Raw genomic sequence first — 27,214 nt, forward strand, 5'->3', positions numbered from 1 at the left:
TACAATGAATCAAAAATTATTGTACAGCTAAAGAGGTCTGACAACTCTTGTATTCTCTGTAGCAAGTGATTTATGAGTAGAAGTTAGGGCATGGGGTTATTGCGACGAGGACACTGTGTCACCTGGTTACCATGGTTCCTCCCGCCTCACAGCCCTGATGTACGCCAGCATCTTTGGCAATGTGTCGGCCATCATCCAACGCCTGTACTCTGGCACGGCGCGGTACCACCTGCAGATGCTCCGGGTCAGGGAGTTCATCCGCTTCCACCAGATCCCCAACCCACTGAGACAGCGCCTCGAGGAGTACTTCCAACACGCCTGGACCTACACCAACGGAATCGACATGAACATGGTACGAACGGGGGGACGTTTCACACGTCCAGTGTAGTCGGTTTCTAGTGTGTTTGTGTGTGTGTGTGTGTGTGTGTTTTTACAAATTAGAAATGATTGATTAATGGGGATGTACTACTCCTTGTATCCATTTTTTAAAAGGCAGTTTGTTTGGGTTGAATTATATAAAATTATAATAATTGTGAGTGTTTGTGTGTGTGTGTGTGTGTGTCTGTGTGTGTGTGTGTGTGTGTGTGTGTGTGTCTGATTTCCCAGTTAGGGATTAGGTTGATAATATTGTTAGAATTGTGGTTACCTTTGGGTTTAGGCATTAGCGGTTTGGGTTTGCCATTAGGACTGGGTTCAATTTAAGTATATAAATTGGATTGTTGAGATTTGGGCTAGATTTAGGGCTTGGGAATATGAATTGACAAGTAAGCGAGAGAAGGAGAGGGGGATATAGAGAGAGAGAAAGATGAGACTTTAAATAAAATATTCTCAAATTGCACTGGACATAATAATCTTCATATTAATTTAATTTAGCACTGACTTGTTAATGTTCAGCCTTGCAGTTTGACGACAGTTTTATTACATTTTGTTTTTCTCTCACTTAGCTTCTCTAGCTTAGCTTCTTTTCTGAGACATGTTTTCAAGTCCTTATACCAACCTTGTCTCTAAGCCAATTATTGCCAGAGACATAGCCTGGTGTGTTTCCTTGTACAACATGGCTAAATAAGGTGACTAACATAGATGTACATTAGAACACTACATCAGAAAGAACTATAATTACCATATCCTGCTGTATATCTATGATGATTATGCTGTACAATTCTTAATTATGTTTCTGAACACTACAGTAAAAGCCGTGTAAACTGTGTGTAAACTGGCTTCAAGCCTGATGTTAATTACTGTACTTATGGAAACTTGTCTTTTCCATGTCTGCCTCATGTCAAATGGACTGACTCCAACACTCTGGTAAGACCAGGAGGTAGTATATCTATACATGTTTAAAGACACTAGATAACTTTTTTCTTTCAGGAACAACTTGATTCTAAGATGTCAGCGTGCATTCAATCTGAAACCAAGAACTAAATCAGAGGATGGTCTAAAAATGCATGTACATTTGAAGGCATGCTCTCCAGTAACCTAAATATATATTTTAAATTATGTGGCCCTCTCTTGATCGTGTCATGGGTATATTGACTTCCCCGCTGCATGCTAGTAAATAGAATGACACTTCAGCGCTTCTAGCAGTCCATATTGTCCAACACAGATTGACTTGCATGTGGCTTGCCACAAGGTCGCCATTTGCATGAAATCTGTGTATGCAAACACGATCACGTATTTTATGGTAGCTACTAGAGACTGTGTATCCTGCCAAAGGGACAGACTGCCTAGTCGGGCACTGCCAGATTTCTCCCTGTGTGGGAGGCTCGTCACACAGACCACCCCATGGAACCTGCACATGCCAAATGTTGTTCGATCGCTACTCTGCAAAATCCTCTGATATAATTAGCCTCCCTTTTCCAAGAAAACAAGGTTTGTCCAGATTTATTTTAAGGAAATAAGACGTCGTGTTTTTTTAATGTGGATTATGTTGTTAGTGTGAAGAAAATTAGGAAGACTTGTTTGGTTTTTTCAGTCTTCTGTTATTCATTTGAACCCTTTCCTTTGACCACTGGCGCCCTGTGTTGCCACATTTCACCTCATAATCTATAACCTATAACCTTTGACTGTGTTCACCCCCAGGCAAAGTGTTTATTAATTGAGGGCCTTAATGTTGTGATGTTGATGAAACACAGGACTGTATGTGTCATATCTCTAGTGAAAGAATTTGCGTTAAAAGCATCTGCTATAAATTAGTCATGTAATTAGATCAAACAATTTGGTCAAGTAGATCCTTAGACTCTAAATGACATGACAGGCTAATCCCATTTTGCGGTAAGTCTTTTATTAATTTATTTGGTATTAAAAGTAAAGCAGCTGATGAAAGCAAGTGGGGTGAGATTGAAAGCTACTTCATGAACACACATCTGTTAATTCTTTTGAATCAAATGGCAGACATTTTACATGAACACACATCTGTTTTTGTTTTTTAATCAAATGGCATACATTTTACATGTTGATCTAGTTTGTTGTTTGTTGTATTGCAGTGTTGGACATCCATCTGTTTACCTCCACCAACTAACACTCTGATTGGAAGCTATGGAAAGATGCCATAAATCAACCATCCAAAACAATAATTTGACAATGAATTCACTTCCTGCTCTAGCACTACAATAAATTACCAGTAAATCTATTGTAGGTTTGGTATACTGATTTACTGTTGTACCGGTAGTTTGGTCTTCTGTAGTATTGGTAAATAGATCTGCTACTGCTATATAGATCTACTGTAGTACTGGTAAATTGATGACTGTATTAGTATATACCATGGATCTGCTGTATATTGATGTACTGTTGTACAAGCACGATTGGCAGATATATCAACCAACTCTAGATCCGCAACACTTTTGCTCACAGACCCAAATCAACACCCACGCCCAGAAATGAGCTAGCTCCAAACCCCGGATAACACCACAGACACGCCCGTCCCAGTCATAAATGACCCCAAGTCACCGTCGTGACCTGTGTCCTTTTGACCTGTCCTGCCCAGGTCCTGAAGGGTTTCCCGGAGTGCCTTCAGGCCGATATCTGTCTCCACCTCAATGCAAGTCTGCTGCAGGGCTGCAAGGCTTTTCAGGGGGCCACCAAGGGCTGCCTGAGGGCCCTGGCCATGAGGTTCAAGACCACTCACTCCCCACCTGGCGACACCTTGGTCCACTGCGGAGATGTGCTCACTGCCCTCTACTTCCTGTCCCGGGGCTCCATCGAGATCCTCAAGGACGACATTGTGGTGGCCATTTTGGGTATGCTCTACTACTTGAATGTTTGCCTTAATAATAATAATAATGCATTATAATGCGCTTTTCAAGGACCCAAAAGACGCTTTACAAAATGAGCATGGAACAGAAACCAACAAACAAGCAAAAAAACACCACGAGAAACCAGTTCGAAGATTGTGAGAATGGGATTGGGTAGGTGATTTTGACCAGATGCGTCTCGAGGCGTTGCTGGAAAGTGGGAATAGTTTTCAGAGCCTAGGAGCAACCCTTGAGAATTGCTCTGTCACTGAAGCCTTTGAGCTTTGACTTGGGGATAATGAGGTGGCTTGCAGTACTGGAACGGAGTGAGTGTGTAGGTTGGCATGGAAGAAGAAGGCTGGAGAGGTAGGCAGGGCCGGTATTGTTTAGGGCTTTATATGTCAGTAGGAGGATCTTGTAGTCAATGTGTGGGGAGATAGGAAGCCAGTGTAACTCACAGAGGATAGGGGTGACATGCAGCCAGGACTCAGTGTGACTGACTAGTCTTGGCCGCAGAGTTTTGAATCATTTGGAGCTTATGGACCTTGGTCGTTGTTTCGTTTTCACAACAAAATAGCAGACTGGGTTTGACGCATTTCACGTCTCTGAGGTGTTTTCTGCATTGTGAAGACACTTTTGAAACTTAATTAAGTTATTTTAATAACTTGAAAATAACTTAATTAACTTAATTAAGTTAAAATAAGACAACAAAATGTGAAGGGGTCTGAATACTTTCTGAAAGCATTGCATTGAATATATATACAGTTCATAGTATTCATTTACAGCTCAGTGTTGCACTTCTCTTCAAAGTGTGTGTGTCTTTTTGTTGATGCCTATAGGTGGCTGGTCTCTATTCTGCTATGCCTGGGTGGGTTTCTGATATCTCTATTGAGCAGGAAGAGAGATGGAGGAGAAAACAAGTGGGGGTGGGGATTGTCGAGATGCGGGAAGAGCGAGAATTCAGAAGGGGAGGAAGATGGCGAACAGAGACATCACCAGACTTTCAGGGTCGACCCAGATGACGACAAAAGTGCTCGTCTTTTTAGGTAACGCGGATGATTGACACCATCTCCGTGAAAACAGTCCCGGCTCAGCAAATATTAAAAGAGCAAATACCGTCCGGGGCGGGAGTCCAATAAGACGGCTCATTAGCGTCCCTGCTTGAGAGAGATGGAGAGGGGGAACAAAAGGTGGTTTATTGGACCATTAATAACTGTATCTAACACCGCCAGCTGGGCACAATGGGGTGTTTGTAGTACTAGCAGTCACTGTTAGCCTTACAGCTTTTATAGCTTCCTCATGGAATCTACAACGGAATCTGCCAGTTCTGTTTTCATTTTTATTCATCCAAGCGCTGGAGTGCAAGGATTGAGATACCGGGGTGGAGAATCTCCCTGGAGGGTGGTTAGAGAATTGTAAACATCTGATTGTTTTTATTCAATTACATTTTTATATTTTTTCTTGGTCAAGAACATTTAATTGCTTCTATACCATGATACAAACGTACGTGCCTGCTTGCTAACAGGTGAATGACAATAACGTCCTCAGGCGTAATCAGAATATCACCCATGCAGGTATAGCCCCTACGAAGGTAAAACAGCGACCTAAATTTTGTAGCCTTTGAACATTTTATGCAAACTTGTGAACATGATTTGCGAACTCTCAATTAATTTTTAAGTAATAAAAAAGATTTGCATTCTTATAACTAAGTTGATGGAATCATGCAACTCATTAATTACACTTGCGAATGTAAAATACGCGCACACGAGTTTTGTCTCAAAATGTTCGCTACACCTGTGACAGAACGATGTGTCCGCCTACTTCTAAATCACAATTAGCAGTGGTACGTTTTACAGCGTTTGCCAGCGGAGATACCAATGAGGACTCTGATTGGCACGACATACCTTTTTCTGACCAATGAGTGCATGCTGATCGCGGCTCATTTTCACATCTTATCCAATCTGAGTAGATTCTGGAACATGCAGTGCGGGTGTACTTCCACGAGGTGTGAATAAACGCACTCCAATGCCATCAGACATAGGCGCCGATTTATGTTTTTCTCCGTGGGTGCTCATATGCGCACGCCATTTATATATATATATATTTTCGTGGGTGCTCGCTATTTTCCGTGGGTGCTCGAGCCCCGGAGCACCCACGGTATCGGCGCCTATGCCATCAGACCATTGTTTAATGCGTTCACGAAAGTAGTGTAGAAAATATTTGTTGAAATCATATAGTTCAGTGGCAACTGTCAAGAAAATAACTGACTAAACGAATCAACAAAAACTCAGTAACTAAAACGAGACCAAACCAAAGAAAAATATGTGACTAATGTTTTGACTGAGGTCACTAAACACAACGTTTTTGCAAGGAGAAAGCTTTTCAGTGCGATCAGCTAATTTGTTATTATATGATTAGTTAAAATGCATGCGCACTGCGTCGGGTGCTCGTCTTGATACACGGTTTTGAATGAAGTTGGACTCGTACCGGGCTACCTATGTGGCTGAAGATGTTGAACTTGAGATTTTCTTGCTAAAATCTAACTTTACCCGCATTTGGCATTTTTTTCGTCGTCAAAACCTATGCTAAATCCATTAAAAACCATTACAGAAACAAATGCTGTTTGTTCTTCTTGCACTTTTAATCCTGTTTTTCAAATGCACACCTCGAAAAAATGTAAGCGGAGGTGAGCAGATATAAGACAATTTCCAGAACCATGCGTAACTCTTTGTAAATTGCAGTGCTAGCTTTAGCTGGTCAAACCATTTCACACTGACTCTGCTTGAACCCAGCCCAAAATAGAGCTATAAACCTCCCGGTCGTTCCAGGTCAACCTATCCACAGACACTACGTCCTGTTGTCCTATATGGAAGTGGAAGTATGACAGCTATAACCTTGGCATAGTTGACCCAGTATTGGCTCCAGACCCCCAAACGCTGAGCTGTGCATTATGGGAAAATACACCAGGAGTTTCGGCCGGGTCATGGCACTGTGTCATTACCACATCCCTTTCTCACCAGATTAATGAACCATCCTCTGTCTCTTTCTCTCTCCCTCACCCCCTCCCACCTTCTCTCTCCTGTCATCACCCTTCTCTCCCAGGGAAGAATGACATCTTCGGGGAGATGATCCACATGTACGCCAAGCCGGGGAAGGCCAACGCCGACGTGCGGGCTCTCAGCTACTGTGACCTGCACACCATCCAGCGGGAAGAGATTCTGGAGGTGCTGGAGATGTACCCCGAGTTCGCTGACTACTTCCTCAACAACCTGGAGCTGACCTTTAACCTCAGAGACGAGAGCGGCAAGGTAAACGCAGGCAGATGGACGGAACTGAGGGACCGGCGAAGAGTAGAGACACAATATGAAGTGGTGTCTTTGCTTCTCCGCAGCCCCAGAATGCGGGATCTGTCTACCCCTACCCCAGTGATTCAGATGGGGAAGACGCCCGATGCCGAAGGAGGCTCGTTAACCGGAGGCCATCTTCCACAGGTGAAGTGAGGTGTTTGTTTTATTTATGGCTACGCTGTTTCAACACAGTGACTGTTGACGCAGCACGCCACAGGGAAGTGTCTTCGAGACTGGAGGAAACCAAAAATCCCACACGGGTGATGGTTTTAATTTGTCTAAGGGCTGAGGCTTCCACTCAGGTCACCATGGGTGTCACCAGGTTTTTCCGAATACAGTCGAGTCTGTTAAAATTAAACCTTCTCGTCCGTCTCACGCAGACCTGAACCGTAGATTGTCAAAATCTCTTATTTCATGTTGATTATAAATATATATCATACGCGTACATTTATGAATGTTATTATTTTCAAGCTGTGCCAAAATCCTTCAAAGCGTGCTGATGGATGTTTTCTCCCCTTAAACTCGCAGATATTTCTTCCTCATTTGACTGTTTCCTTTTTTGTTTTTTTGCCTACCTCATCTGCTGCTCTAAAGGCAAAGTTGCAAGCCCACAACTAAATATATAAAGTGTCTCCATGGCAGCACTGGGAACGCCAGGGACCATTTAGAGCGTGACACCTCTCTATTGTTTTGTCTGTTGAGCCGCTGTCTACTCTGCCTCTCCGAGGAGCTGGGAGCCTTCTCTAACAGAACCCAGTGTTCCTTCAACACACACACACACATTCACGTGCGCAACACACATATACAAGACACACACACGAAGGCTTTATGGTCCAACGCTGCCTGATTGCCCTCTTCCGACCCCTCAGGGACCCAGATTGACGAGGGCTCTGTGTTCTGCGACGGCGTTAAGCGAGACGGGCAGGCTGTGGCGACCGCGGCGAAGAGGAGAGACTCAGCAGAGGACAGGGAGGAGGAGGAAGAGGAGGATGAGGAAGGGGAGGAGGAAGAGCAGAGGCCTCTCTGTTCCGGGGTGCAAGGTTACCCCTCAGTGAGGGACCACGCCTCGGCTCTGGGCCTAGCTGATGTTGTGCCGGACCCACAGGCTGGAGGGGACCGCACAGAGACAACCCAACCTTATAAAGGTAAAACTGGGAGCCTCTGATACGAGGCTTAGGACAATGCCTTATGACACTTTGGCCTGGCCGAAATCTGTCACACCAATCCAGCTAAGCTGCACAGGCCTTAGATGATCCTGTTAAACCACCCAGTGAAATACTGTCTGTACAAATGATAACCTTCAGAGAGTCCATGGGCAGCTCAGAACAGGCCTACGAGACGAGGAGTGCCTTGGGAAGTCATGTTTTAACGAACGATGGCTGTATGTTCTGTTGCAACTCATTAGGGAAAGACTCAGGGCCCCGGGAGCAGGATGTCACACTTATTAAAAATCCCAAATCAGGGTTACGAGGTCATCGCTACGGCGACTCCCTTCATAAGAGGATTATATCTTACCAGGGTCATTGGTTTTGATGTGTCAACGCAGTGTTCAGAGTAAACTGTTAGGCGTTTCTTGTGACTCTAGCCTACTGCTATTCGGTACACATGTACAAAATGCATGTTAACACTGTTTTAAAAGCTGGGTGTTGGAGTGTTGCACAGAGTCAAGGCGTCATCTTTCAACACAATAAATGGTTAGGACCACTGGCCAGAGAAACCTTCAGGCAGTGTGTGCACTGATCCCAGACCTGTTCAGTCTGAGGAGTGAGAAGACACACGGGCCGGAGAGACTGGCATCATACAGGGCGGAGGAGGCTAGCATCATACAGGCCTCCACCCGAGTTTCACAAATGCTATTTGTCTTTACTCCCCCACCCGAGTTTCACAAATGCTAAATGTCTCTACTCCTCAACCCACGTTTCACAAATGCTAATTCTCTACTCCTTCACCCAAATTTCATAAATGCTCATTTTCTCTATGCCTCCACCCGAGTTTCACAAATGATATTTGTCTACTCCTTCACCCGCGTTTCACAAATGCTACTTTTGTGGTTTACTCCAAACCTGCTCAGTCACATGTTGATATCCATCGTGTGGTGGATTCAGCGTTTCTCTCAGCCTCGATTTGCACTGGAACACTGGGCTAATTTGAACTTGCGCCCTTCTATTTCCAGTCTTGAGTGCGTTGCACTTTCACTTGAGAGTCATTTCCCATAATTCATTTGTTAAACAGATGATGGTGGTTTCTGGGTTTCAGAGGAGGTAGGCAGTGGTGCCAGTGGATATTGATTCCAGTAATCACCCCAGCGGGGAGGCACTTTGAACAGAAGCTCTTCATGTCTGTGACAGGGTTATGGTCAGCGTACGTTCTGGTTTAAGCCCAGCAGTAAGACGTATACACGTTGAACTGGGTGTTGTCATGCTGCCGGGCTGCAACACATATGTGCAACTCCAGAGGCTCTCGAGGTCTAGAATTTCAAAGGTCCACAGTTAAGCTACAGCTCTTACACACCGGATTTCAGTTATGAAGGACTGAATGACTGTGGCATTATTGCTGGGAGGGAGAACATCCACGCACACCTTATCCTGCAAGTCAGAGGATGTGTGATTCTTTCACTGCTTCTGTAATGTCTTTCCAGTTTCCTGCTGACCAACGATGTGTGGGACCAAACGTGCTTGTGGGTCAAGTAAATTGTGTCTTTCGACAGGATGGATGAGAGAGAGCTTTCTAATTGGTGCCCTGTGGCCTGGGGTTGGTCCAGAGGTCTTAGCCACTGTCACCGAAGCACTTGTACTGCTGCAGCATACGTTTGACTCCAGCCCCACTGCTCCATCAGCTCTCGTCTCTCATCCACCCATGTCTTTGTCAAAATACCTCTGCGCAAGAACCAGTGGTCCGTGCAAATGATCGATGCATTAAAGTCGTTGCGTTTGTGTTGTGTGTGTGTGTGTGTGTGTGTGTAAAGATCTGCGTACGGAGGAGTGGGTCCGCGTGAGGCCCAGGGAGGTCCCGGCGGAGTCGGCCCAGGCCCCGGACCCTCTGGGTGGGGCGGGGGAGGAAGACAGCGAGACGGACATTACCTACGGAGAGGTCGAGCACCGTCTGGACCTGCTCCAGGAGCACCTCAACAGGTGAGCGGGGGCAGGGTGAACTATGACCCTGGTTGCACGAACACTGGATGGGGTGAGAAAATACGGCCGGCTTTGTAACCCCGGTAACCCCGGTAGCCTCAGGTAACCCCGGCCCGACCATTTTCTACCTCCCACAACCGCAGGCTGTGCCCAGCTTGACGTTTACAGAAGTTCACGTCCACTAGGAGACAAGTGGGTTCATTGTACAGATTCACTGTTTGACAGTGAATCGCGGCTCACAGACCGATGTGTCTGGCAGGGCGTGGAACGGAGCCGTGCTCCCACCGTCGGAGACCGCCCGGACCTATTCTTAGACAAGACATAGTCGCAACGCACAAGGACGGCAGACATCACAGAGGAGTTTGACGAGGTGGGGGGGGGTGGTGGGGGACAACGGGGAGACGCAGGGGGGGCGTCTCAACACCGAAAAAGTGTGAGGCCCCTGAGTCAGTCTGTCACGTTATTTAACAGTTGATACATGTGATGTCTTTCTCTGTTGCCCTCTCTTTGTCTGTTTCTGTGTCAGTCGGTCTCCATTTCTCTTTGTTGTTGTGTCTGTCTTTATCTTATCTCTATCTCTTTATCTCTCTGTCTGCATCTCTTTCTCATTATGTCCATCAGTGACTTGGCCTATTTGTTGGTTATTCTTCTCTCTCTCTCTCTCTCTCACTCTCTCACTCTCTCTCTCTGCATATCTGTGTCTCTATTTCTGTCCGTCTCTTGTGTCTATAGCCAACACTGTATTTCGTTCTTTTCTATTTCTCTCCTTCATTTACCTCTCTGGTGGATATCTTATGTCTCTACAGCAACATTTCATTTCTGTCTGTTTTTTGCGTTTCATTCTCTGTCTGTCTCTTTCTCTCTGTCTGTCTCTCTCTCTCTCTCTCTGTCTCTTTCACTCTGTCTGTCTCTGTCTGTGTCCAGTGTATACTGCATGTGTTCATATGCCTCCATGCCATACAGTATATCTGATCCTTTTTGTATATGTTCCCTCTGCCGGTCCCATTGGAAGTGGCCGTTAGACAGGCCATCACACTCCCTGGAGGGATCCGTCTCTCATTTCTCCTGCTTTGGGGGGGTGGGGGGGGGGGTGGTAATGGGCAGATCCCGGGGCCCCGACATAGGTGCCCCATTACCCGGCCTAGTATAGTCGGAGCGGCCCCGCCGGTGTTGATTGGCTCTGATTGTCCCTCTGCACTTATGTCTCTTTTGTGCACTTCTGTCTGAGTAATAATATAGACACGGTGAATATACATTGTCGATGCTGTACGTGGAAACCCCCTGTTGCACTGGCAGCTTTATTACAACCCAAACACTTTTAATTCTGAATAATACAAGTGCACCTGTGAGAGCAGCCTCTCTGGTAGAAGAGTAAAGGTAGGTTTTTATACAGCAGGAGTTAGACAGCTGACCTCGGGAATACTGCAATACTGCGACTGGAGTGAACGTGTTATAAGGCAAAATCAAGAATGTGAAATTAAATTGATTGGCGCAGCCTGTTTCAACTGACGTGGTTTGCCTTTTCCTGAACAGGTCTCTAAGCAACAACTGGAGGACTGTTGTAAAGTCATGTGCAGATGTCGTTTAGTGCTGTTGATACGGCGCTAGTGTTTTCTTTAGATTAGGTGGATTGGGGCTCCCTCTGGTGTTTGTATTGAGTATTACCGGGTGCGCTCTCCAGATGTAAATGGCCAAACACAAAGCTAACGCTCAGAGGAACTGCTGACATAACGGTGCTCAGACTGATACACACTGAACAGAAAGGAAAGAAACGTTGGAAGACGCACATGAATGTCAGTCTCGGGCCCACTACTGACCATTTCTCCCTGCAACCCCCCCCCACGTCCACCGTCCACCGTCCAGACTGGAGTCCCAGATGACGTCAGACATCCAGGCCATCCTTCAGCTGCTGCAGCGCCAGTCCGCTGGGGGTCCCCCGGCCTACTGCGTGGTCACGGCCAGCCCGGAGTACCAGAGACCTGCCGTCAGGGTGTCGGCTGTGTCCACCCGCTGGACGCTCGCAGACCCTCGTCAGAGCCAGAACCATGCGGCACCGCCACTGGCCCAGGTATACTGACCCATCCCAGGTGAACAAACACGGTCTACACATACCCTCCATGCTCTACACTAAGAGCCACGCGGTGCGCTATAATAACCTATGGACCTGTGCCCGATGGATTTTGTTTGAATAGTTATCTCTGTAGATACGGTATAATTAAGGATAGATACATTATCCCTGTAGATACAGTACAGTATACTAACAGATAAATTATCCCTGTAGACACAGTATACTAACGGATAGATACGTTATCCCTATAGATACAGTACAGTATACTAACGGATAGATACGTTATCCCTATAGATACAGTACAGTATACTAACGGATAGATACGTTATCCCAATAGATACAGTACAGTATACTAACAGATAAGTTATCCCTGTAGACACAGTATACTAACGGATAGATACGTTATCCCTATAGATACAGTACAGTATACTAACGGATAGATACGTTATCCCAATAGATACAATACAGTATACTAACAGATAAGTTATCCCTGTAGACACAGTATACTAACGGATAGATACGTTATCCCTATAGATACAGTACAGTATACTAACGGATAGATACGTTATCCCAATAGATACAGTACAGTATACTAACTGATAAATACGTTATCCCTGTAGACACAGAATACTAATAGATGGATACGTTATTCCTATATATACAGTATCACAACGGATAGATACATTATCCCTGTGGTCAAAGTAAACTAACAGACATATACATTCCTGTAGATACGGTACACTAACGGATAGATACATCATCCTTGTATATGCTGCACCCTGTCAGATACATTATCCCCATTATCTTTGTATGACTTCCACCACAGATGTTGTCTCTCACTGCATGAAGTTGTTTGCTCTCTGCTCTACAGAACCCTGACGAGACGGAGCCCCTGAACAAATCCAAAGAATCCGCCCCAGGCCGGGGTCCGACGGAAACGTCCGCGGAATGGGACACCGAGGTGGGGGACGTGGACCACAGACACACACGAAACAAAATGGACTCTCCGGAGCAACAACAGCCTCAGCAGCAACCTAGAGCCCTCTTCCCCTCTACCAGACAAGCCTCGTTCCCTGACACATCTCCTGGACGTTCGGAAGCATCAGGCCTACACAGGCCGGTGTCTGATCCCGGACTGCTGGGAGAGTAGGCCCTCACATCCGCATCCATCCCTGTTTCACTTGCTCGGGAAAACTAGAGCTTCTCTCAAAGTTTGACTCAGGGTCAAAGAAGGTGACTGCATATGCAAGGAATACTGTCGACTTTCTTCCATTCCTTTTCCAATATTTTCAGTCTCCCATTTAGATGTATTATAAAGTACATTTATACAGAGGTATTTATACGGTGTGTCACCATGTCACAGTTATCCACATGTATATAGTTTTGATGTAACACCGGCAGCGACACAGAGGCACCAAACATGCTTGTTCTTCCAAGAGAGAAAAGTGCATGTTTTGGAAATGTTTTCTGTTGCATGTTTAAGACACAACACATATCATGTGGACTGCCAGGTCACGCTATGGGTTCAGCATGCTTTTCCAGTGTGAGTGTCGGTTTTACAGTTATTTCATGAGCTACTTGAAACTCTCTTTCAAAGGCGATTGAGTGTGCGATTGTTAACAAATTTTTATCAAAACAGACACTGTTTAATGTGTTTGGCTCACTCATCCCCAGACCAGACCAATTATACTTCATCATGTGCCTGAAAAGCATCGACACAGAACCACTATGTGCACATCAGCTTTTAGAGTACAAACACACAGATTATTATGCAAAGGAATATTATATAAAATACTGGGAAAGCCCTTATAGAAGGTGTCTCTAACACTACTTAACGTGTGAGATTATTTATAATCACTTGGCACCGTAAGTCTTTTTCTTGGGGCCATGAAAGCAATAACAATTACAGGAACACACTCGTTCACACACACCGATCATATTTAATTATTTGATGCCGATAAATAAACACGGGTAAAGATGCCCAAGACACTACTGTCGACTCACAAGGGATGAACTAAAAGAGAAACCTTAAAAAAGAAAACTCAAGTTTTGAATTTCTTTAACAAAAATAATGGGTGCATATGCAAGTTACTGTATATTAACATTTACAAAGGGATACTTTTCCACTTTACGTAGCTATTTTCCTCACTGGGTCAGTTCATATGTAATGTTTCACTAACGAAGACATGTCAAAAAATAATTTGATGACCAGTGTATGGATATTTAAAATCTGTCATTTTTATGTAAGTATTGTATTTCCTAGTGTAACCACACATACATTGGCATTAACATGGTGGACTTGTTTATTTGGCATTTATGTAATCGATGTGAAGGATAGTTTCTCTAGAAATGACCTGCACTTACCGAAATGCATAAAACCAAATGGCAGAAGTTGCAACCCAACATTTAGATCACAGCTTGCATTTTCAGATGCGGAAAACTAGAATAAATAGCAACTTTCTGAACCTGAATTCCTTAGGTTAGGGTTAGCCTAACCCTAAGTTATTTTAATTGTAATTAGAGGAATCTAGCCCAAATGTCCTTATAATATTTGTTTGTGGTTGTGTATATATGCACATACATATGGAATTACACAAATGGTGAGGAAAAAACAAAGTATTATAACATTATACAAACATCATACAGTAGTTAAAAAAAAATCAACAACTAAATGGGAAACTGCCTTGATGTGATGTTAGCAGATACATGTATGAATTTGGCTAGGTCTTAGAACAACCATGTTAGAACTTTCAACCTCAGCATGTTGGTGAAGTAACAACAGGATAGCAACACTTGACAGTTCCTTATGAAATGACACACTTTGAAGAAGCAATTACAGTGGCATAAATTAACAAAAGTTTTTACTGATTAGCATTCAGGACAGTGTACCCAAGTCTCTACTCTGTTGTGGTGTCAACAATTTCCATATGTACTTTCACAGGACGCCTTCGTAGGTTTTCATCAGAAAGTAACCGCCCAAACTGACAGCATGAATTATCACTTGTAGCTCTGGAGGAAAGTATCGCTCTGGGAATGTTCAGCCACATTGGCCAACCTCTTTATATTATAGTAGTAGTTTTGACAGATTTGATTCTGTTGTTGTTGATGTCTGTATGCAGGACGTTACCTCTCTGAGTATACTTGACTAATACCTTCATGAGTAGGCCTTCCCCCACTATATTCATGAGTAGGCCTACCCCCACCATCTTCATGAGTAAGCCTTCCCCCACGATCTTTCTTTACGAGTAGACATTTCCCCACAGTCTGACTAGGCCTATGCGCCCACACGCACCCTCTACTTTCCATGCATGCTTGTGGTCTAGAATATTCCAAGAAAAATAATTGTAATACTGCCCAAGAAGCAAAATCAATGGGGAGACAGTGTCAAAAATCAAGTCTAGATTCAGGCAGATCTAGCAGCTTAGCGGTAATTAGCCTTAGCCTTACTAGCCTACATTAGCATCATTTCCTAAACACATTTATTCAGCTAAATAATATGCATTAAACAGTCGGCAATGTAAATGTTTTGAATAGTCACAATCTGCATGTCACAAAAATTATATAGTGATTTTAGTCTCACGCCTTAGGGCGGTATTCAATCAAATTCATACCGCGATATGAAACCAGATTGCAAATCTGGCCATGGTTACATGAACAGACCAAGGCTCACAGTTCCCGGAGCAGGTTTGATTGAATCCCTCCTTAAGTTACACAAACACAGTCAGATGTGTGGAACTGCATGGTTGCATCTAATGGCAATTTGTTTGGGTGGATTATAGAAGACGTTTGTGATTTATAATGAAAGTGAAAATAATGCTAAAACATGCACCCTATTTTTCTATAAAAGTATACATACTTTTTTAAGTGTTTAGATTCAATTGTATCAGCCCTGAAAGAGTGAGACACATTATGAATATCATGGTCCAATAATGTAGCAAGTATCACATTCTTATAGCATTTGGAAGGGGCACACTTAATCTAGGGTGTTTTTCACTGTCATTGGGGGAATTATAGCTTTCTGTATATATGGCAGTACTGAGTCAGTTTAATGTTAGTGACTCAACAATGCCATATTGCTGTGTAACATTAAGATTATTTTTAACTTTGATCAATTGAAATCGTGCACGTTCCCGGCCCTACTGGTTATTTAAGGCCATACTCGGCTACCAGCCCTTTCAGAGGGAACAGCTCATTTGCTGCAGGTCATTGTATTTGGCTGATACCCATGCTACCAAACTGGGGCTTGTACTATAATCTTTCCAGTGCACTTGAAAAGTCCAATGCCTGAAATGTCCCGTTGAAGTTTTTGCGGGGATTTGCAAACTTTTGCACAGAAATTTTAATTGTGCCGTACTGGATATAAATGTCACTTTTTAAATCTAGTGCTGTTCACAATTGTTTTTATGCATTTTTTTAAATGTTTGCCACTGTATTTTATACAATGCAACACTTAACAGCTAATATGAATGTTTCTGTTCTTGAATACTGTATTTGAAGAAACGAAATGGTGTATATACAGTATATTGATCAAAACCTTTGCGCAATTGTATATATTAATAAACAGAATATCAAAATTACTACAAAATGAGTTTATTGAGTTCTGAATAACAAAAATGTCACTAGTGAATGCCACAACGGTCATGTTCAACTACATAGAGTACTTTGATAAATATCTCACAAATATGAAAATGCTGATTAACAACATTAAATAGTACATTTAAAGCATGCATTTTCTTTTCACAGGAATACCAGTGGATGTTTACCACAGTGCTGGTTATTCATACATTTGTATATGCTCATATGTTTAGGCAACATTTGATTCAAATCAGGAGATACATATAGAAGTCTCCTGACAAAAAACTAATGCACGCGTGATTTTAAATGCAAAGCTAGGCCTAAAATAATTTCTAAACATCTAAATTGCTTACACAAACAGTGCTACCTGTAATTTGTATAATATTGCCAATGTTTGAATTTAACAAATCAATTTGTAACAGTGGTAATTATAAATGAAAGAAAATTGATTTTAATGAAAACCATATAATCAGATCGTTATGGCACCAAACTCACCATCAAAGATCAGCAACATATTTGTTACCCATTCATATGTTAGCAGCAAACTACCACAGGTTCAGTTAGCAAAAAAATGTGCAAAGAGTAGATACCAGCCTCATAATATCAGGCACATTTCCTGCACATTCTTGTGTAGCGAACAATTAGCAAGCAGATAAGCATTTTGTTATAACCCCATTTTGAGTTAGTTCTGGGCGCAACCTAAGGACACTTGTCTAATGATAACTGGTGCCTTTCCATCAGGGGAAGAGGTCCACAAGATTCGGAGTGCCGGTTTAAGTCCCCTCGCTCTCTGGGTCAAGCACCGGATCAAGCACTCCAGCCTTGGACGAGTCACACCACTCAGATGGACATGGTACACTGGATAAACTGCAGGAGAGAATAACATTTCCTAAGTGAGATGGAGTTCTTTTCATAAAGGGGATTGGCAAAACTTCACTTGTTTCACAGTGGGAAAAAGTCACACGTTCAGAAGTTCACTACTGTTTTATTGAGGTATTCCACAACATTTCTTCAACTACCTTTTGAAACCACAAAAAGGTAATCGAGATGTTTCCAGGAGTGGATCTCAAAATTAATTTATTTTGATCACACATTTAAGCCGTGCAAGACCGTAGACTGCAAAACAGTTTGCAACCCAGTTGCTTCTAGAAATGTTCCACAGGGATGTTGGTCTACGAATGCGGCTGCATATTGGAGAAAAGGACACTCACTGGCCTCAACAAACTGACTAATGAAGGCCAGAGGATCTCGGATTCACTTTCACAGATCGAGAAGTGTGACCATATAATTGATGCCTACTGAACACTCACATCATCATACTGGAAGCTGACAGATCCTTGCTGCATCTGGTCTCTCCTCCTGAAGTTGTCTGTGGACAAATGTTCAACATTCAGTCATTCCTTTTCGCTTAGTCAAAAGACCAAGCGGTTGGTCTTTTGACTCAGCGATCGTTGTGATTTTCTATTTATTTTTTTGGAGGGATTGTGCGGAAATCGGAAATGCTCTCTAAAAGAATGAGGAACGTGTTAAACATTTGAATCTGCAGGCTCCCAAAGAGCCCCTGACCTGTGAGAGCTCGGAGTTTCACGGCACACGCCACGTAGTCGTCGAAGTAGATCCGGCCGCCTTTGCTGTAACGCTTGATGACGGCGTTCAGGGCTTGCGGGCTGATCCTGTAGCCTGCGGCAACAGACCACGGCATGCATGGAACGACACATTAGCCAACGTAGCATAGGGATCAACGCTACCAGCAGTGATCAATGCATTATATTGACATTTCCCCAAGACACTAGCCCTTAGTGACGTCCATTCGTGACTTTATTACCGTTCTTCTAGAAGCAGGATATTATGCTGGCAGCGCTAACTCAGATTTAATTTTTCAAAGTAAAAGCCATCATTGAAATATATACGGCAATATAGTTAATCTAGTGTGTACATTATATGTTTAATGTCCATTCCAATGTTATTCTCGTCTGTTCTTTTTCACAGACTAGATTGGCTATATTTCCTTATAAATTTCAATGATGGCTTTTATGGTGATAGAAATCTGTCTGCTGCCAGCATAATATCCTGCTGCTAAAATAACACAAATGAAGCGTCGAATGGCCGCTTCATTCTAGCCCTGTGCCTTCGTGTGAAACGAAAGAGCTCTAATTCCATGTTATTTGACCAAGACACCTGTTCCAATTCAAGGGCCAGTGCGGTTTAGAAACACCACACGTTCTTGAATTTGTAGATAACATGAACAACAGAACTCTGGCATTTTCACTGGAATGCAAACCCATTAGCAGAAATAACCCTGTGCACCCTTTTGAATATGTAACAGGGCCCTTTGGCTTCCACTCATTCTGGGGCCTTTCTTAATGTCAACAGCATTATGATCTTCGTCACCTGGTACCAGTACCAGGATATTATGAGCAAAAACCAGGCTGCCTCTGCCTGTGGTACAAAACGTAACTGGAAACGGACCTTACTGCAAGTCAGTGACCCCGAAAGCATAGATTAAAATCCAAAGATATGGTTTAGTTGACCATAACTGAAGGTTATCTGAAGGTTGCAACGGCCATATCAGTCTGCAGTTTCATGACGAGCACAGTCTGAGTGTAGACCGAAGGATCTCAAGGATCTTTGGGATTCATAACAAAAGACACACATTGCAAGATTCCTTGTAATGTGTCCTCTGATCTAAAACGACTACAGGAAAAGGCTCAGGCCTTTTAAAGGGAAGGTCTACCATGAGAGAAAAATCGTGTCTACTTGATCCACTTGAATCATTGAAGTACAATCTATTCCACATGTCGGTAAAGTCCTAAGAGATCATAACCTGTGTTTAGTTCACACAGCATTTATTCGCTCATCTTTTTCAAGGGTGCCAATGACTTTGGTGGTTACTGTTATTGGTGGGCTCTGCCGAAGCCCTTCTGCATGACGGAATGGGCTATCCGGTTCAATCAGCATATCAGAATCGATTACCCCGTACCATCAGCCAATCTGAATTGACCATTCCGTTCCATCAGAGGATTGACGTACCCATTGCATTGATGGACTGGGACATTTCATGGGGTTCCACTGTACCGCTGCGGTCCTGGTCGAACATCATGAAGTTCTGCTTCCAACCGTTCAGGGCGGCGAACAGCTCCTTGAACTCAGTGAAGCCCAACTTGCCTGTCATGTCTCTCTGGTGGGCGGCTTGTTAAGGGTTGACTGTTCGTGAGTCAAAGAGAAACTAAAAACAGGCCACAGGTGCTGTTCTAACACAGGATATCATGAGGTTAATGATGTGGGTGAACCTGACCTGACTAGGAACTGAATCCATTCTGCACATAAAGAAAATTTGACATAAAAAAAATTTGCCACAGAACATGCTATGCTGCAAACACTACACTGAAAGCAAGCAGTACTAAATACATTCACTGTATGTAACAAGCATGGACATGAGTACTGGCTTGTTGCAGGATGCCACCTGCAAAGGAATTGGCAACAACATAGTGAAGAGGAACAGCTGGTTAAAGCCTTGAAATAAAGAGCAAAACATACCACAAGTTCACAGTGACTCATCCCGACCACCTACTCCTCAGAGCTTTTACAACTATGCACACTGGTTAAAAAGTATGAACTCACCACAGGCATATTGGGTAAATTAATTAAGATTCAAAGTGTGCTCTTTAACCAGCAAGTTCAAGTAATAGAGTGAAATACTGAAGCAACAGTTGGACTGGACAAGAGGCCAGTCAAAGAGGTAACACAGTGAGGATACATCCAGCATAGCGATCATGATACGACATGTCTCCAAACTGAAGGCTGTAGGGAGAAGAGAAACCAGGATCACACAAGGAAAGAAATACATGAAAATCAACCGGCAATCTTGGGACTAATCATTAACGACTGTATTTCTGTGGAGTATTGACATTGTGAGACAGAAAGATCATGAAACATTAAATGGCATAGCTAACGGCGTTTCCTGTGACTACTGCGGGTATGAACGTACGCGCATAGGTGCCACTGATTCCAGACTGCGTCAGACACTGCTGGAGTTCCTCTGCGTCAATCTCCCCGTCCTGCGGAGGAATAGTACAGGATTACCCTCCCGCCACTGAGCATTACCCTCCCGCCACTGAGCATTACCCTCCCGCCACTGAGCATTACCCTCCCGCCACTGAGCATTACCCTCCCGCCACTGACAATTAAACTCCCGCCACTGACAATTAAACTCCCGCCACTGACAATTAAACTCCCGCCACTGACAATTAAACTCCCGCCACTGACAATTAACAGTTAGTAAACAGGAGACATGACCTGTTAGGATCACGGCACCGTAACCATGACCTATCATATAGCACCACACATACAGTTTATTCAGTTGCATGATGCGTACGGTTTATATGAGCAATAAGGCCAAATGGGGGTGGCATATGGCCAATACACCACGACTGAGAGGTGACATGATGTAAAACGGAGTGCCTGGACGCGGTGTATTGGCAACATATCACAAGCCCCTGAGATTCATTATTGCTATTAGAAACAGGTTACCAAAGCAACTAGAGCAGTAAAGTGTAACATGATGTTATACCTGGCCGGCAACCAATAAGCATTCAGGATTTGAACCACCCGGTTTATAAACGGCATCGATCCCTCACCTGTCCTGCTATGGCGGTGAAGTATCCCCACATGGGGTCATTGACAGGTTGCTGTGGAGGGGCGGCAAAGGTCCCAGGGTAGCCCCCACCATACTGCGGGTAGGCTGCCTGGGGGGGTCCTCCCATGGGCCCGCCTCCCATGGGCCCACCTCCCATGGGCCCACCTCCCATGGGCCCACCTCCCATGGGCATTCCTTGCATCGGTCCCCCATACTGACAGGAAAGGGAAAAGGACTTGAGGAAAAAACAACTCCCACAAAGACTCATTCGTGGATTCGTGATCAAAAGAAAAAGGGTCTGGCTGTCACAGGCTTGACTTTTGTGATGGGACGCACACAGATATAGTGTTAGTGACAGTTTGACATCACATTACATCTTCCTATGAGAGTCCACTGATACGACAACGTGACTGTAAACTACAAGTGTCCAGCACTTATTCCAGTTCCCTATTGATAACAGGCTGTTACGGGTTGACCAAATATCTATATACATTGGTTCAATATATTGCATCAACTCCTCTCCATAACACACAGCTTAACCTCTCCCATTGGAGAAAATAAAATACTAGTAAACTCCAGCTAGGCCTAAATAGCCACCAATTTGACTTATAGAACACATTTTTAGTTACAACAAAAAGTGCTTCCTCTATAAGGACTAGATAACATGGGTTGCCCCTCTTGCTTCCTCTATTTCATTATGGCAAACATCCAATACCAGCTGGTTAGTTATTTGAAAAAACAAGTTACAGGAAATTGCCAAAATGAAAGGAGACAGTTGAGTGAATTAGGGGCAAAAAATATTTTGAAAGCTAGTACTTGTGCTCCCAGACTAAATTAAGCAAATGAATGGATGAATCCTATTCATTTTATTAACAATAATGGTTATTGGTTAAATTACTGCAGTTCTTGTCAAATTGTGATCTAAAGCCAGCCGTACACAACTTTGGCACTGGATGGCTGAAAAACTTCCTGGTCTCCCAGCTAGGTCTGAATTAGATTGTCTGTAGACTGTTGTAAAAAAATAAAATAAAACTGCAGTAGGTTACTATGGTGGAATTTTAGAGGCTTTATTAAATAAATATATATACTATGAAATAATCTCAATCATGAGATGAGACTGAAATAATTCAATAAAAAGGGGAATATATAATTAAAATGATAATGTAATGAATAGAAAACATCTAACATAATTAATGGTGTATTTCTTTATAGAATTATTTATTTTACAATTTATTTCATGGTTGCAAGTCATTGTGATATCGGTCATTATTGAATCAGTCATTGAATCTGTCACTTTAACTCAACAAAGAGGGAAGGGTGGGCTCTCCAGAATACTGTTTTTTGATTGGTGCATCGACTTCATTCTGTGGCGTTATGCTTTAACATAAACATGACTGCACTGGATGACTTTTTGAGGAAAATGCTTTCTACTGCAGATGAAATTGAAACTGCTGAAGATATTACAATCTTCAGAGATAAAAACAAAGAAATTGCAGTAGAGTTTGCAATGCTGTGGAGTCCCTGTCAGACCAGGACTTACATGAAATTGTATGAGAAAACACTGAAGAACTTCGACAATGGAGTAAGTCAAACACGGAGAGCTCCGATTGCTAGCCCTGGACGTTGAATCGATTCAACCAGGATGTCGAATAACGGGTATCCAGATTGCAATACCTTTGGCAGTTTCAATTTAGAAAGCATTTTCCTACTTGATGAATTTGCTGTGTTCCCAGGCCACTGGTCCACGCAGTCTATTAAAGAGGGCTATTATGAAAGAGCAGGTAGACAATAACGTACGTTGACTACTTCATCTATAAATAATGTAGACCCTGTGATGTTTACTGTTGTGTATTAAATGCACCACTCTCCTTTCATAGGGTTCCAGAGTGATCGGTGCCATAGATTGACCCCATATTCCTGATAACAGCGTCGCTGGGTGAGAGTGAAGTCGATTTTGTTAATTGCAAATCATTCCACAGCATCAACATTCAGATAAAGGAAAGTCATTGTTTGGTCATACTGGTACATTGCTACATCGACACAAAGGGTTTTCAATAAAGCAGTATGCTGGACAATTAAAGGTAATTCCTTTTTAGCACATATAGAAATCTTCACACAGCAGAGGTGTCACAGTTCAACCTGGTCTCAGGGGACTACATAGACTATTTTACATAAATCTTTGACAGACAAATTCGTAAGATATTTCATTAGCCAAAGTAAGGTTAGAGTAATAATCCAGAAAGAAAAGTAAATGGCTGTCTTTTGAACCCAGGTACTTTCCACTCCGCAGATGGGTGCCCTACCCACTGCTCCAAATAGGAACTTCCTGATAGAAGAAGTGAGTAGTGGTGTTACAACATCATTATGTTACAAGTGATTTGCTTCTTAACCCAAACCTTAACCCTAACTGTAGAGGCTAAGCCCAAGCTTTAAGCCCCTGAGGTTCCACGGGTAGAGTAATTGACACACTTTTTACCTTTTTTGATCAATGAAAGTCCATGTCATATTTGCAGTTAACACCATTGGTTCCATTTACTTCCATGAGATATTAGTTAGTAGTCCAGAAAAATTACTGCTTGTATGTATGCTTGTGTGGTGTTGGTGTGTGTATATGTCCATGTGTGGTGTGCGCATGTGTATGTGGTCAAAAACTCTATGTGCTTCCGGGTTGCACCCTGAGGAACCAAAGATTGGTTCCTATTTATACAAAGGGCACTAACTGGCTCTTACACTAACCTTAACTCCAGTGCTGTGATACATAACCTTAACCCAAACCCTAACCTTAACCTTAACCCCAGAGCTGTAATACCTAACCTTAACCCTAACCTCAACCCCAGTGCTGTGATACCTAACGTGAACCAAACTGTAGCATTAAAATGCATTCATTTCATATTGTAGCGACCTTGGTAAGGCCATTACTCGTCCTTTCAAATCCATAATCCCTGTGTGGAGCAGTGGATAGGGTTCGAAACACTGCTTGGATGTTTTGTGCAAATTCGTAATGTTTGTTACAATTTCGTACCGTTCGTTACATTATATGTTTTATTAGCATTCGTAACATATTTTACGTTTTGGCCAATTCGTAATGTAACCTAACGAAAATCAGGTGCCATATCATACGAAATCAGGTGCCATGGATTTACGTAAAATAGTCTACGTAGTCCATGAGATCAGGTTGCACTATCTTTCTCCCAGTCATGGAGTCCTTTGAAATGCACATGGATGTTTCACTTGTTTTATATATATATGAATGAATATATTGAATGTGAATATAATATATGAATATATTGAATGAATATATATATATAATTTGCTCCCAAGACGCTAAACACTGCCAGGGTTGCAAGTGATAGAAAATATGGCAAAAATTCATAAGAATTAATCAACACAAGCACCACATTCATTTATTGGAGTGCACAATCATTTTAGTCAGAACTAGGTGTACCTTGATGATGGGCAGTTCCCCATCATTAAGGTACACCTAGGCACACACAAACTGAGAACGAGTTTAAATAACACTATACACATTGCTCTAAAATGATCGTTTGCTCTTCTTGAATGAACTATGTGGCTCTGGTAGACGTGTCCTTGTTTGTGATTGGTCATATGGCGCAAACACAGACCCTTTTATGTGAACGCGGTCGTCGCTAGATTGGGAAAACCTGGGTTGATTTCACAAACTGATAACCACGGTGGTGACACCGCTCATGCGGGACTGCGGTTGTTAGGTTTAGTGAAGCCAGCTAAGGAAAATATATACTGGGCATGTTGAACTTGCTTCGTAGTATACGCCTCAGCACGTTAGAGGTTTTAATTAAACTCGTTATCAGTTTTAGTGTGCCTCATGGTCAAACAACACAAGCCCCAAAAAACGTAACCCACGACAGACAATATTTCTGAAAAAAGAAGCTCAAACACTGCAGACATTGCAACTCTGGCAATGAAATCGATTCACCATTCAAAATACAGTATTCGGTAGAGCCCGCCCTTCCACCTTTGATGGGTGAAAGTAACAGATTCAATGACCGATTCAATAATGACATATTTTACAATGACTGCAACCATGAAATAAATCGTGAAATGTAGAAATACACCATTACATATGTTGCATGTTTTTTATTCATTTATTTTATCACATTTCCCTTTATATTTAATGGTGTATATATATTTTTTTCCCCTAAATTTCTTCCATACCCTACCCCTCTAGCCTATGAAAACGACACGGTATTCGTTCTGCTGAACATAAAGTTTTAGTTGTGAAACGTTTGGTAAAAAAAAAAAAATGAACAAAGTGTGCGTTTTCAAATCGGGTTGGTTTAAAAATATTATATATATTTTGAACGACCTGCCTTTTTCCTTTTTCTTAAAATAAACGTTTTGTTCGGCGATGAATACACCCCTGAACGCCTAACCAGGAACTCAAATCAACTATTTAAGTATAAATCTTTGTGCAAAATGCTGCCCAAGTGATAACTTGCTAAAATGAAAGTTCTAATGAGACACCTATACGACCTGAGTATTTTGATTAGACAGTGACAAATATAACTAACTTTGTTACATAATCATAGCAACGATAAGCTAACTTTTAGGGACACATTATCCGAACACCTCCCATATCGGAAATGGAATAACACCTCCTGACTTACGTCAAATCCCTGTGAACACACAAAGCGTTAATGATATAGCGTACTCACCCCTCCGTATCCTGGATAAGCCATGTATGTTACGCTGTGAATAAAGGCCACAAAACAATTCGATACAGTACGACGTTAAAAGCCAGCAGGCAGATGAAAACAAGCCTTATTACTTCCTAGCAAAAGTCACTGCGACAATGGCATGTAGTTTACATCATTTCCGAGAAAGTGCTGAAAGACAGCGGAAGTTGAAATGGCTAATAGCCAATGAGCAAGAACTTATAGATTCTAATATCTTCAGCATCATAGCGCTACCCAAATAATCGTTACTTAAAAAAGCTGATGAACTAAATGTTAATACTTCTGAGAAACACATTAGACTGGACTTGGTATTGTCCGAATGTGAAAAAGTTATGTCAAGAACGAGTATATTATAGTGACTTCTCATTATTCTGAAGCACGTGCGGTTCAGAATAATACTATAATATTTTTTATAAATTTAATCATACTAACTGTATTTAAAATTCTGAAATATAAATACTCAAATAAAAAACGTATATTTCCTCCTTGTGTCAAATAATGCGAACTCTACATGTGTATAATTTTGGAATAAACAAAACAGGAATCTCTTTGATAAGATTAGAAAATTATACTAAATCTGATTTTTGCAATGTGGTCTCAGGGGAATACGTAATATATAATACGTATCTGTCTGATTTTGTTCTGTACTTCTATCTTTTGCATTTTTGTAAATTCTATTTTGTTACTGGCTCCTTCATTTTGTTTTGTTACTGGATTACTCATTTTAGTTTTTATCAGCTTTGTTAATATTATTTTGTTACTGGCTATAAATAAATTATTTTTTATAGGCATCCAAAAAAAATCACATAGGCCTTTATAGATTATTTGTATTGAAGTCAATAATGTAATAATTTAGCACCAAGGACGGAAATTAAGACTTTGTAGATTTGAGAGTTTGACTTAAATAAGCAAACAAAAAGTGACATTTTTGGGATGTGATGTAACACTGACAATAGTAATAATGGTCTTTGATGTTTACCGTAGTGAAAAAGTTATGTTTTTGAAATATATGGACACGTAGAGATTTTATCTAAACATTCTGACACATTAATTTATACAGATAACAAAATTCAACAAGAACATTTTTCACTTTGAAACATTTATGCAATTTAAATGAACAGAAAAGCAAATGTTCTAATAAGTAAAACTGTTCATTACTAACGTCACCATAACATAAAATGGCTAACAGAATCAAGGGCAACAAAGCTACTGCTTATGATCACAGGATTTCCATTTACTGACAGTTGCCACTGTCCATACAGAGATGGGGAAAAAAAGCTTTTTGGGTTGCAGCTCCTACTGCATGGAATGGTCTTCAGTCTGAACTAAAAATGCAGGTGCTTGTAGCACTGGGTGTGTTTCAAACGATATTGAAAATATTGGAGGATGGCCAATTTAGTGGTTTTCAGCACTAGACAACTAAAAACTACAAATGGAAACAATTCCAGACCACTGACATGGGTCAAAGGTGGAGTTGTTTGGCCACAATGCCAGACAGCATGTTGGGAGAAA

At 42.3% G+C, this 27,214-nt stretch overlaps 2 protein-coding genes across 7 annotated transcripts in view; one reads left to right on the forward strand and one right to left on the reverse strand.

The window, feature by feature from the left end:
- LOC105020004 (potassium voltage-gated channel subfamily H member 7) overlaps nt 1-16,680 on the forward strand; it is a 79,980-nt gene extending 63,300 nt beyond the window's left edge. For 3 of the 6 annotated variants that reach the window (XM_010886627.3, XM_010886624.3, XM_010886626.3), the window contains 8 exons: nt 153-353; nt 2,982-3,236; nt 6,333-6,538; nt 6,622-6,721; nt 7,447-7,722; nt 9,543-9,708; nt 11,572-11,776; nt 12,648-16,680. In XM_010886627.3, the coding sequence (XP_010884929.2) occupies nt 153-353; nt 2,982-3,236; nt 6,333-6,538; nt 6,622-6,721; nt 7,447-7,722; nt 9,543-9,708; nt 11,572-11,776; nt 12,648-12,926 (1,688 nt within the window). In that variant the 3' untranslated portion in view covers nt 12,927-16,680. Of the gene's footprint in view, nt 1-152; nt 354-2,981; nt 3,237-6,332; nt 6,539-6,621; nt 6,722-7,446; nt 7,723-9,542; nt 9,709-11,571; nt 11,796-12,647 lie in introns of all 6 variants that reach the window. The other 3 variants (XM_010886623.3, XM_010886625.3, XM_010886629.3) reach the window with 2 other exon arrangements.
- zgc:92027 (EFh_PEF_grancalcin domain-containing protein) lies at nt 16,351-25,877 on the reverse strand. Its single transcript, XM_010886630.3, has 8 exons — nt 25,682-25,877; nt 20,989-21,201; nt 20,340-20,409; nt 20,109-20,152; nt 19,382-19,529; nt 17,918-18,031; nt 17,662-17,720; nt 16,351-17,218 (listed from the first exon to the last, which is right to left on the reverse strand). The coding sequence occupies exons 1-8, from the start codon at nt 25,703-25,705 to the stop codon at nt 17,192-17,194; spliced, it is 699 nt and encodes a 232-aa protein (XP_010884932.1). The 5' UTR covers nt 25,706-25,877; the 3' UTR covers nt 16,351-17,191.
- Between the last annotated feature and the right edge of the window lie 1,337 nt (nt 25,878-27,214).

The sequence above is a fragment of the Esox lucius genome, chromosome 22 (genome assembly GCF_011004845.1).
Source record: "Esox lucius isolate fEsoLuc1 chromosome 22, fEsoLuc1.pri, whole genome shotgun sequence".
Lineage (NCBI taxonomy): Eukaryota > Metazoa > Chordata > Actinopteri > Esociformes > Esocidae > Esox > Esox lucius.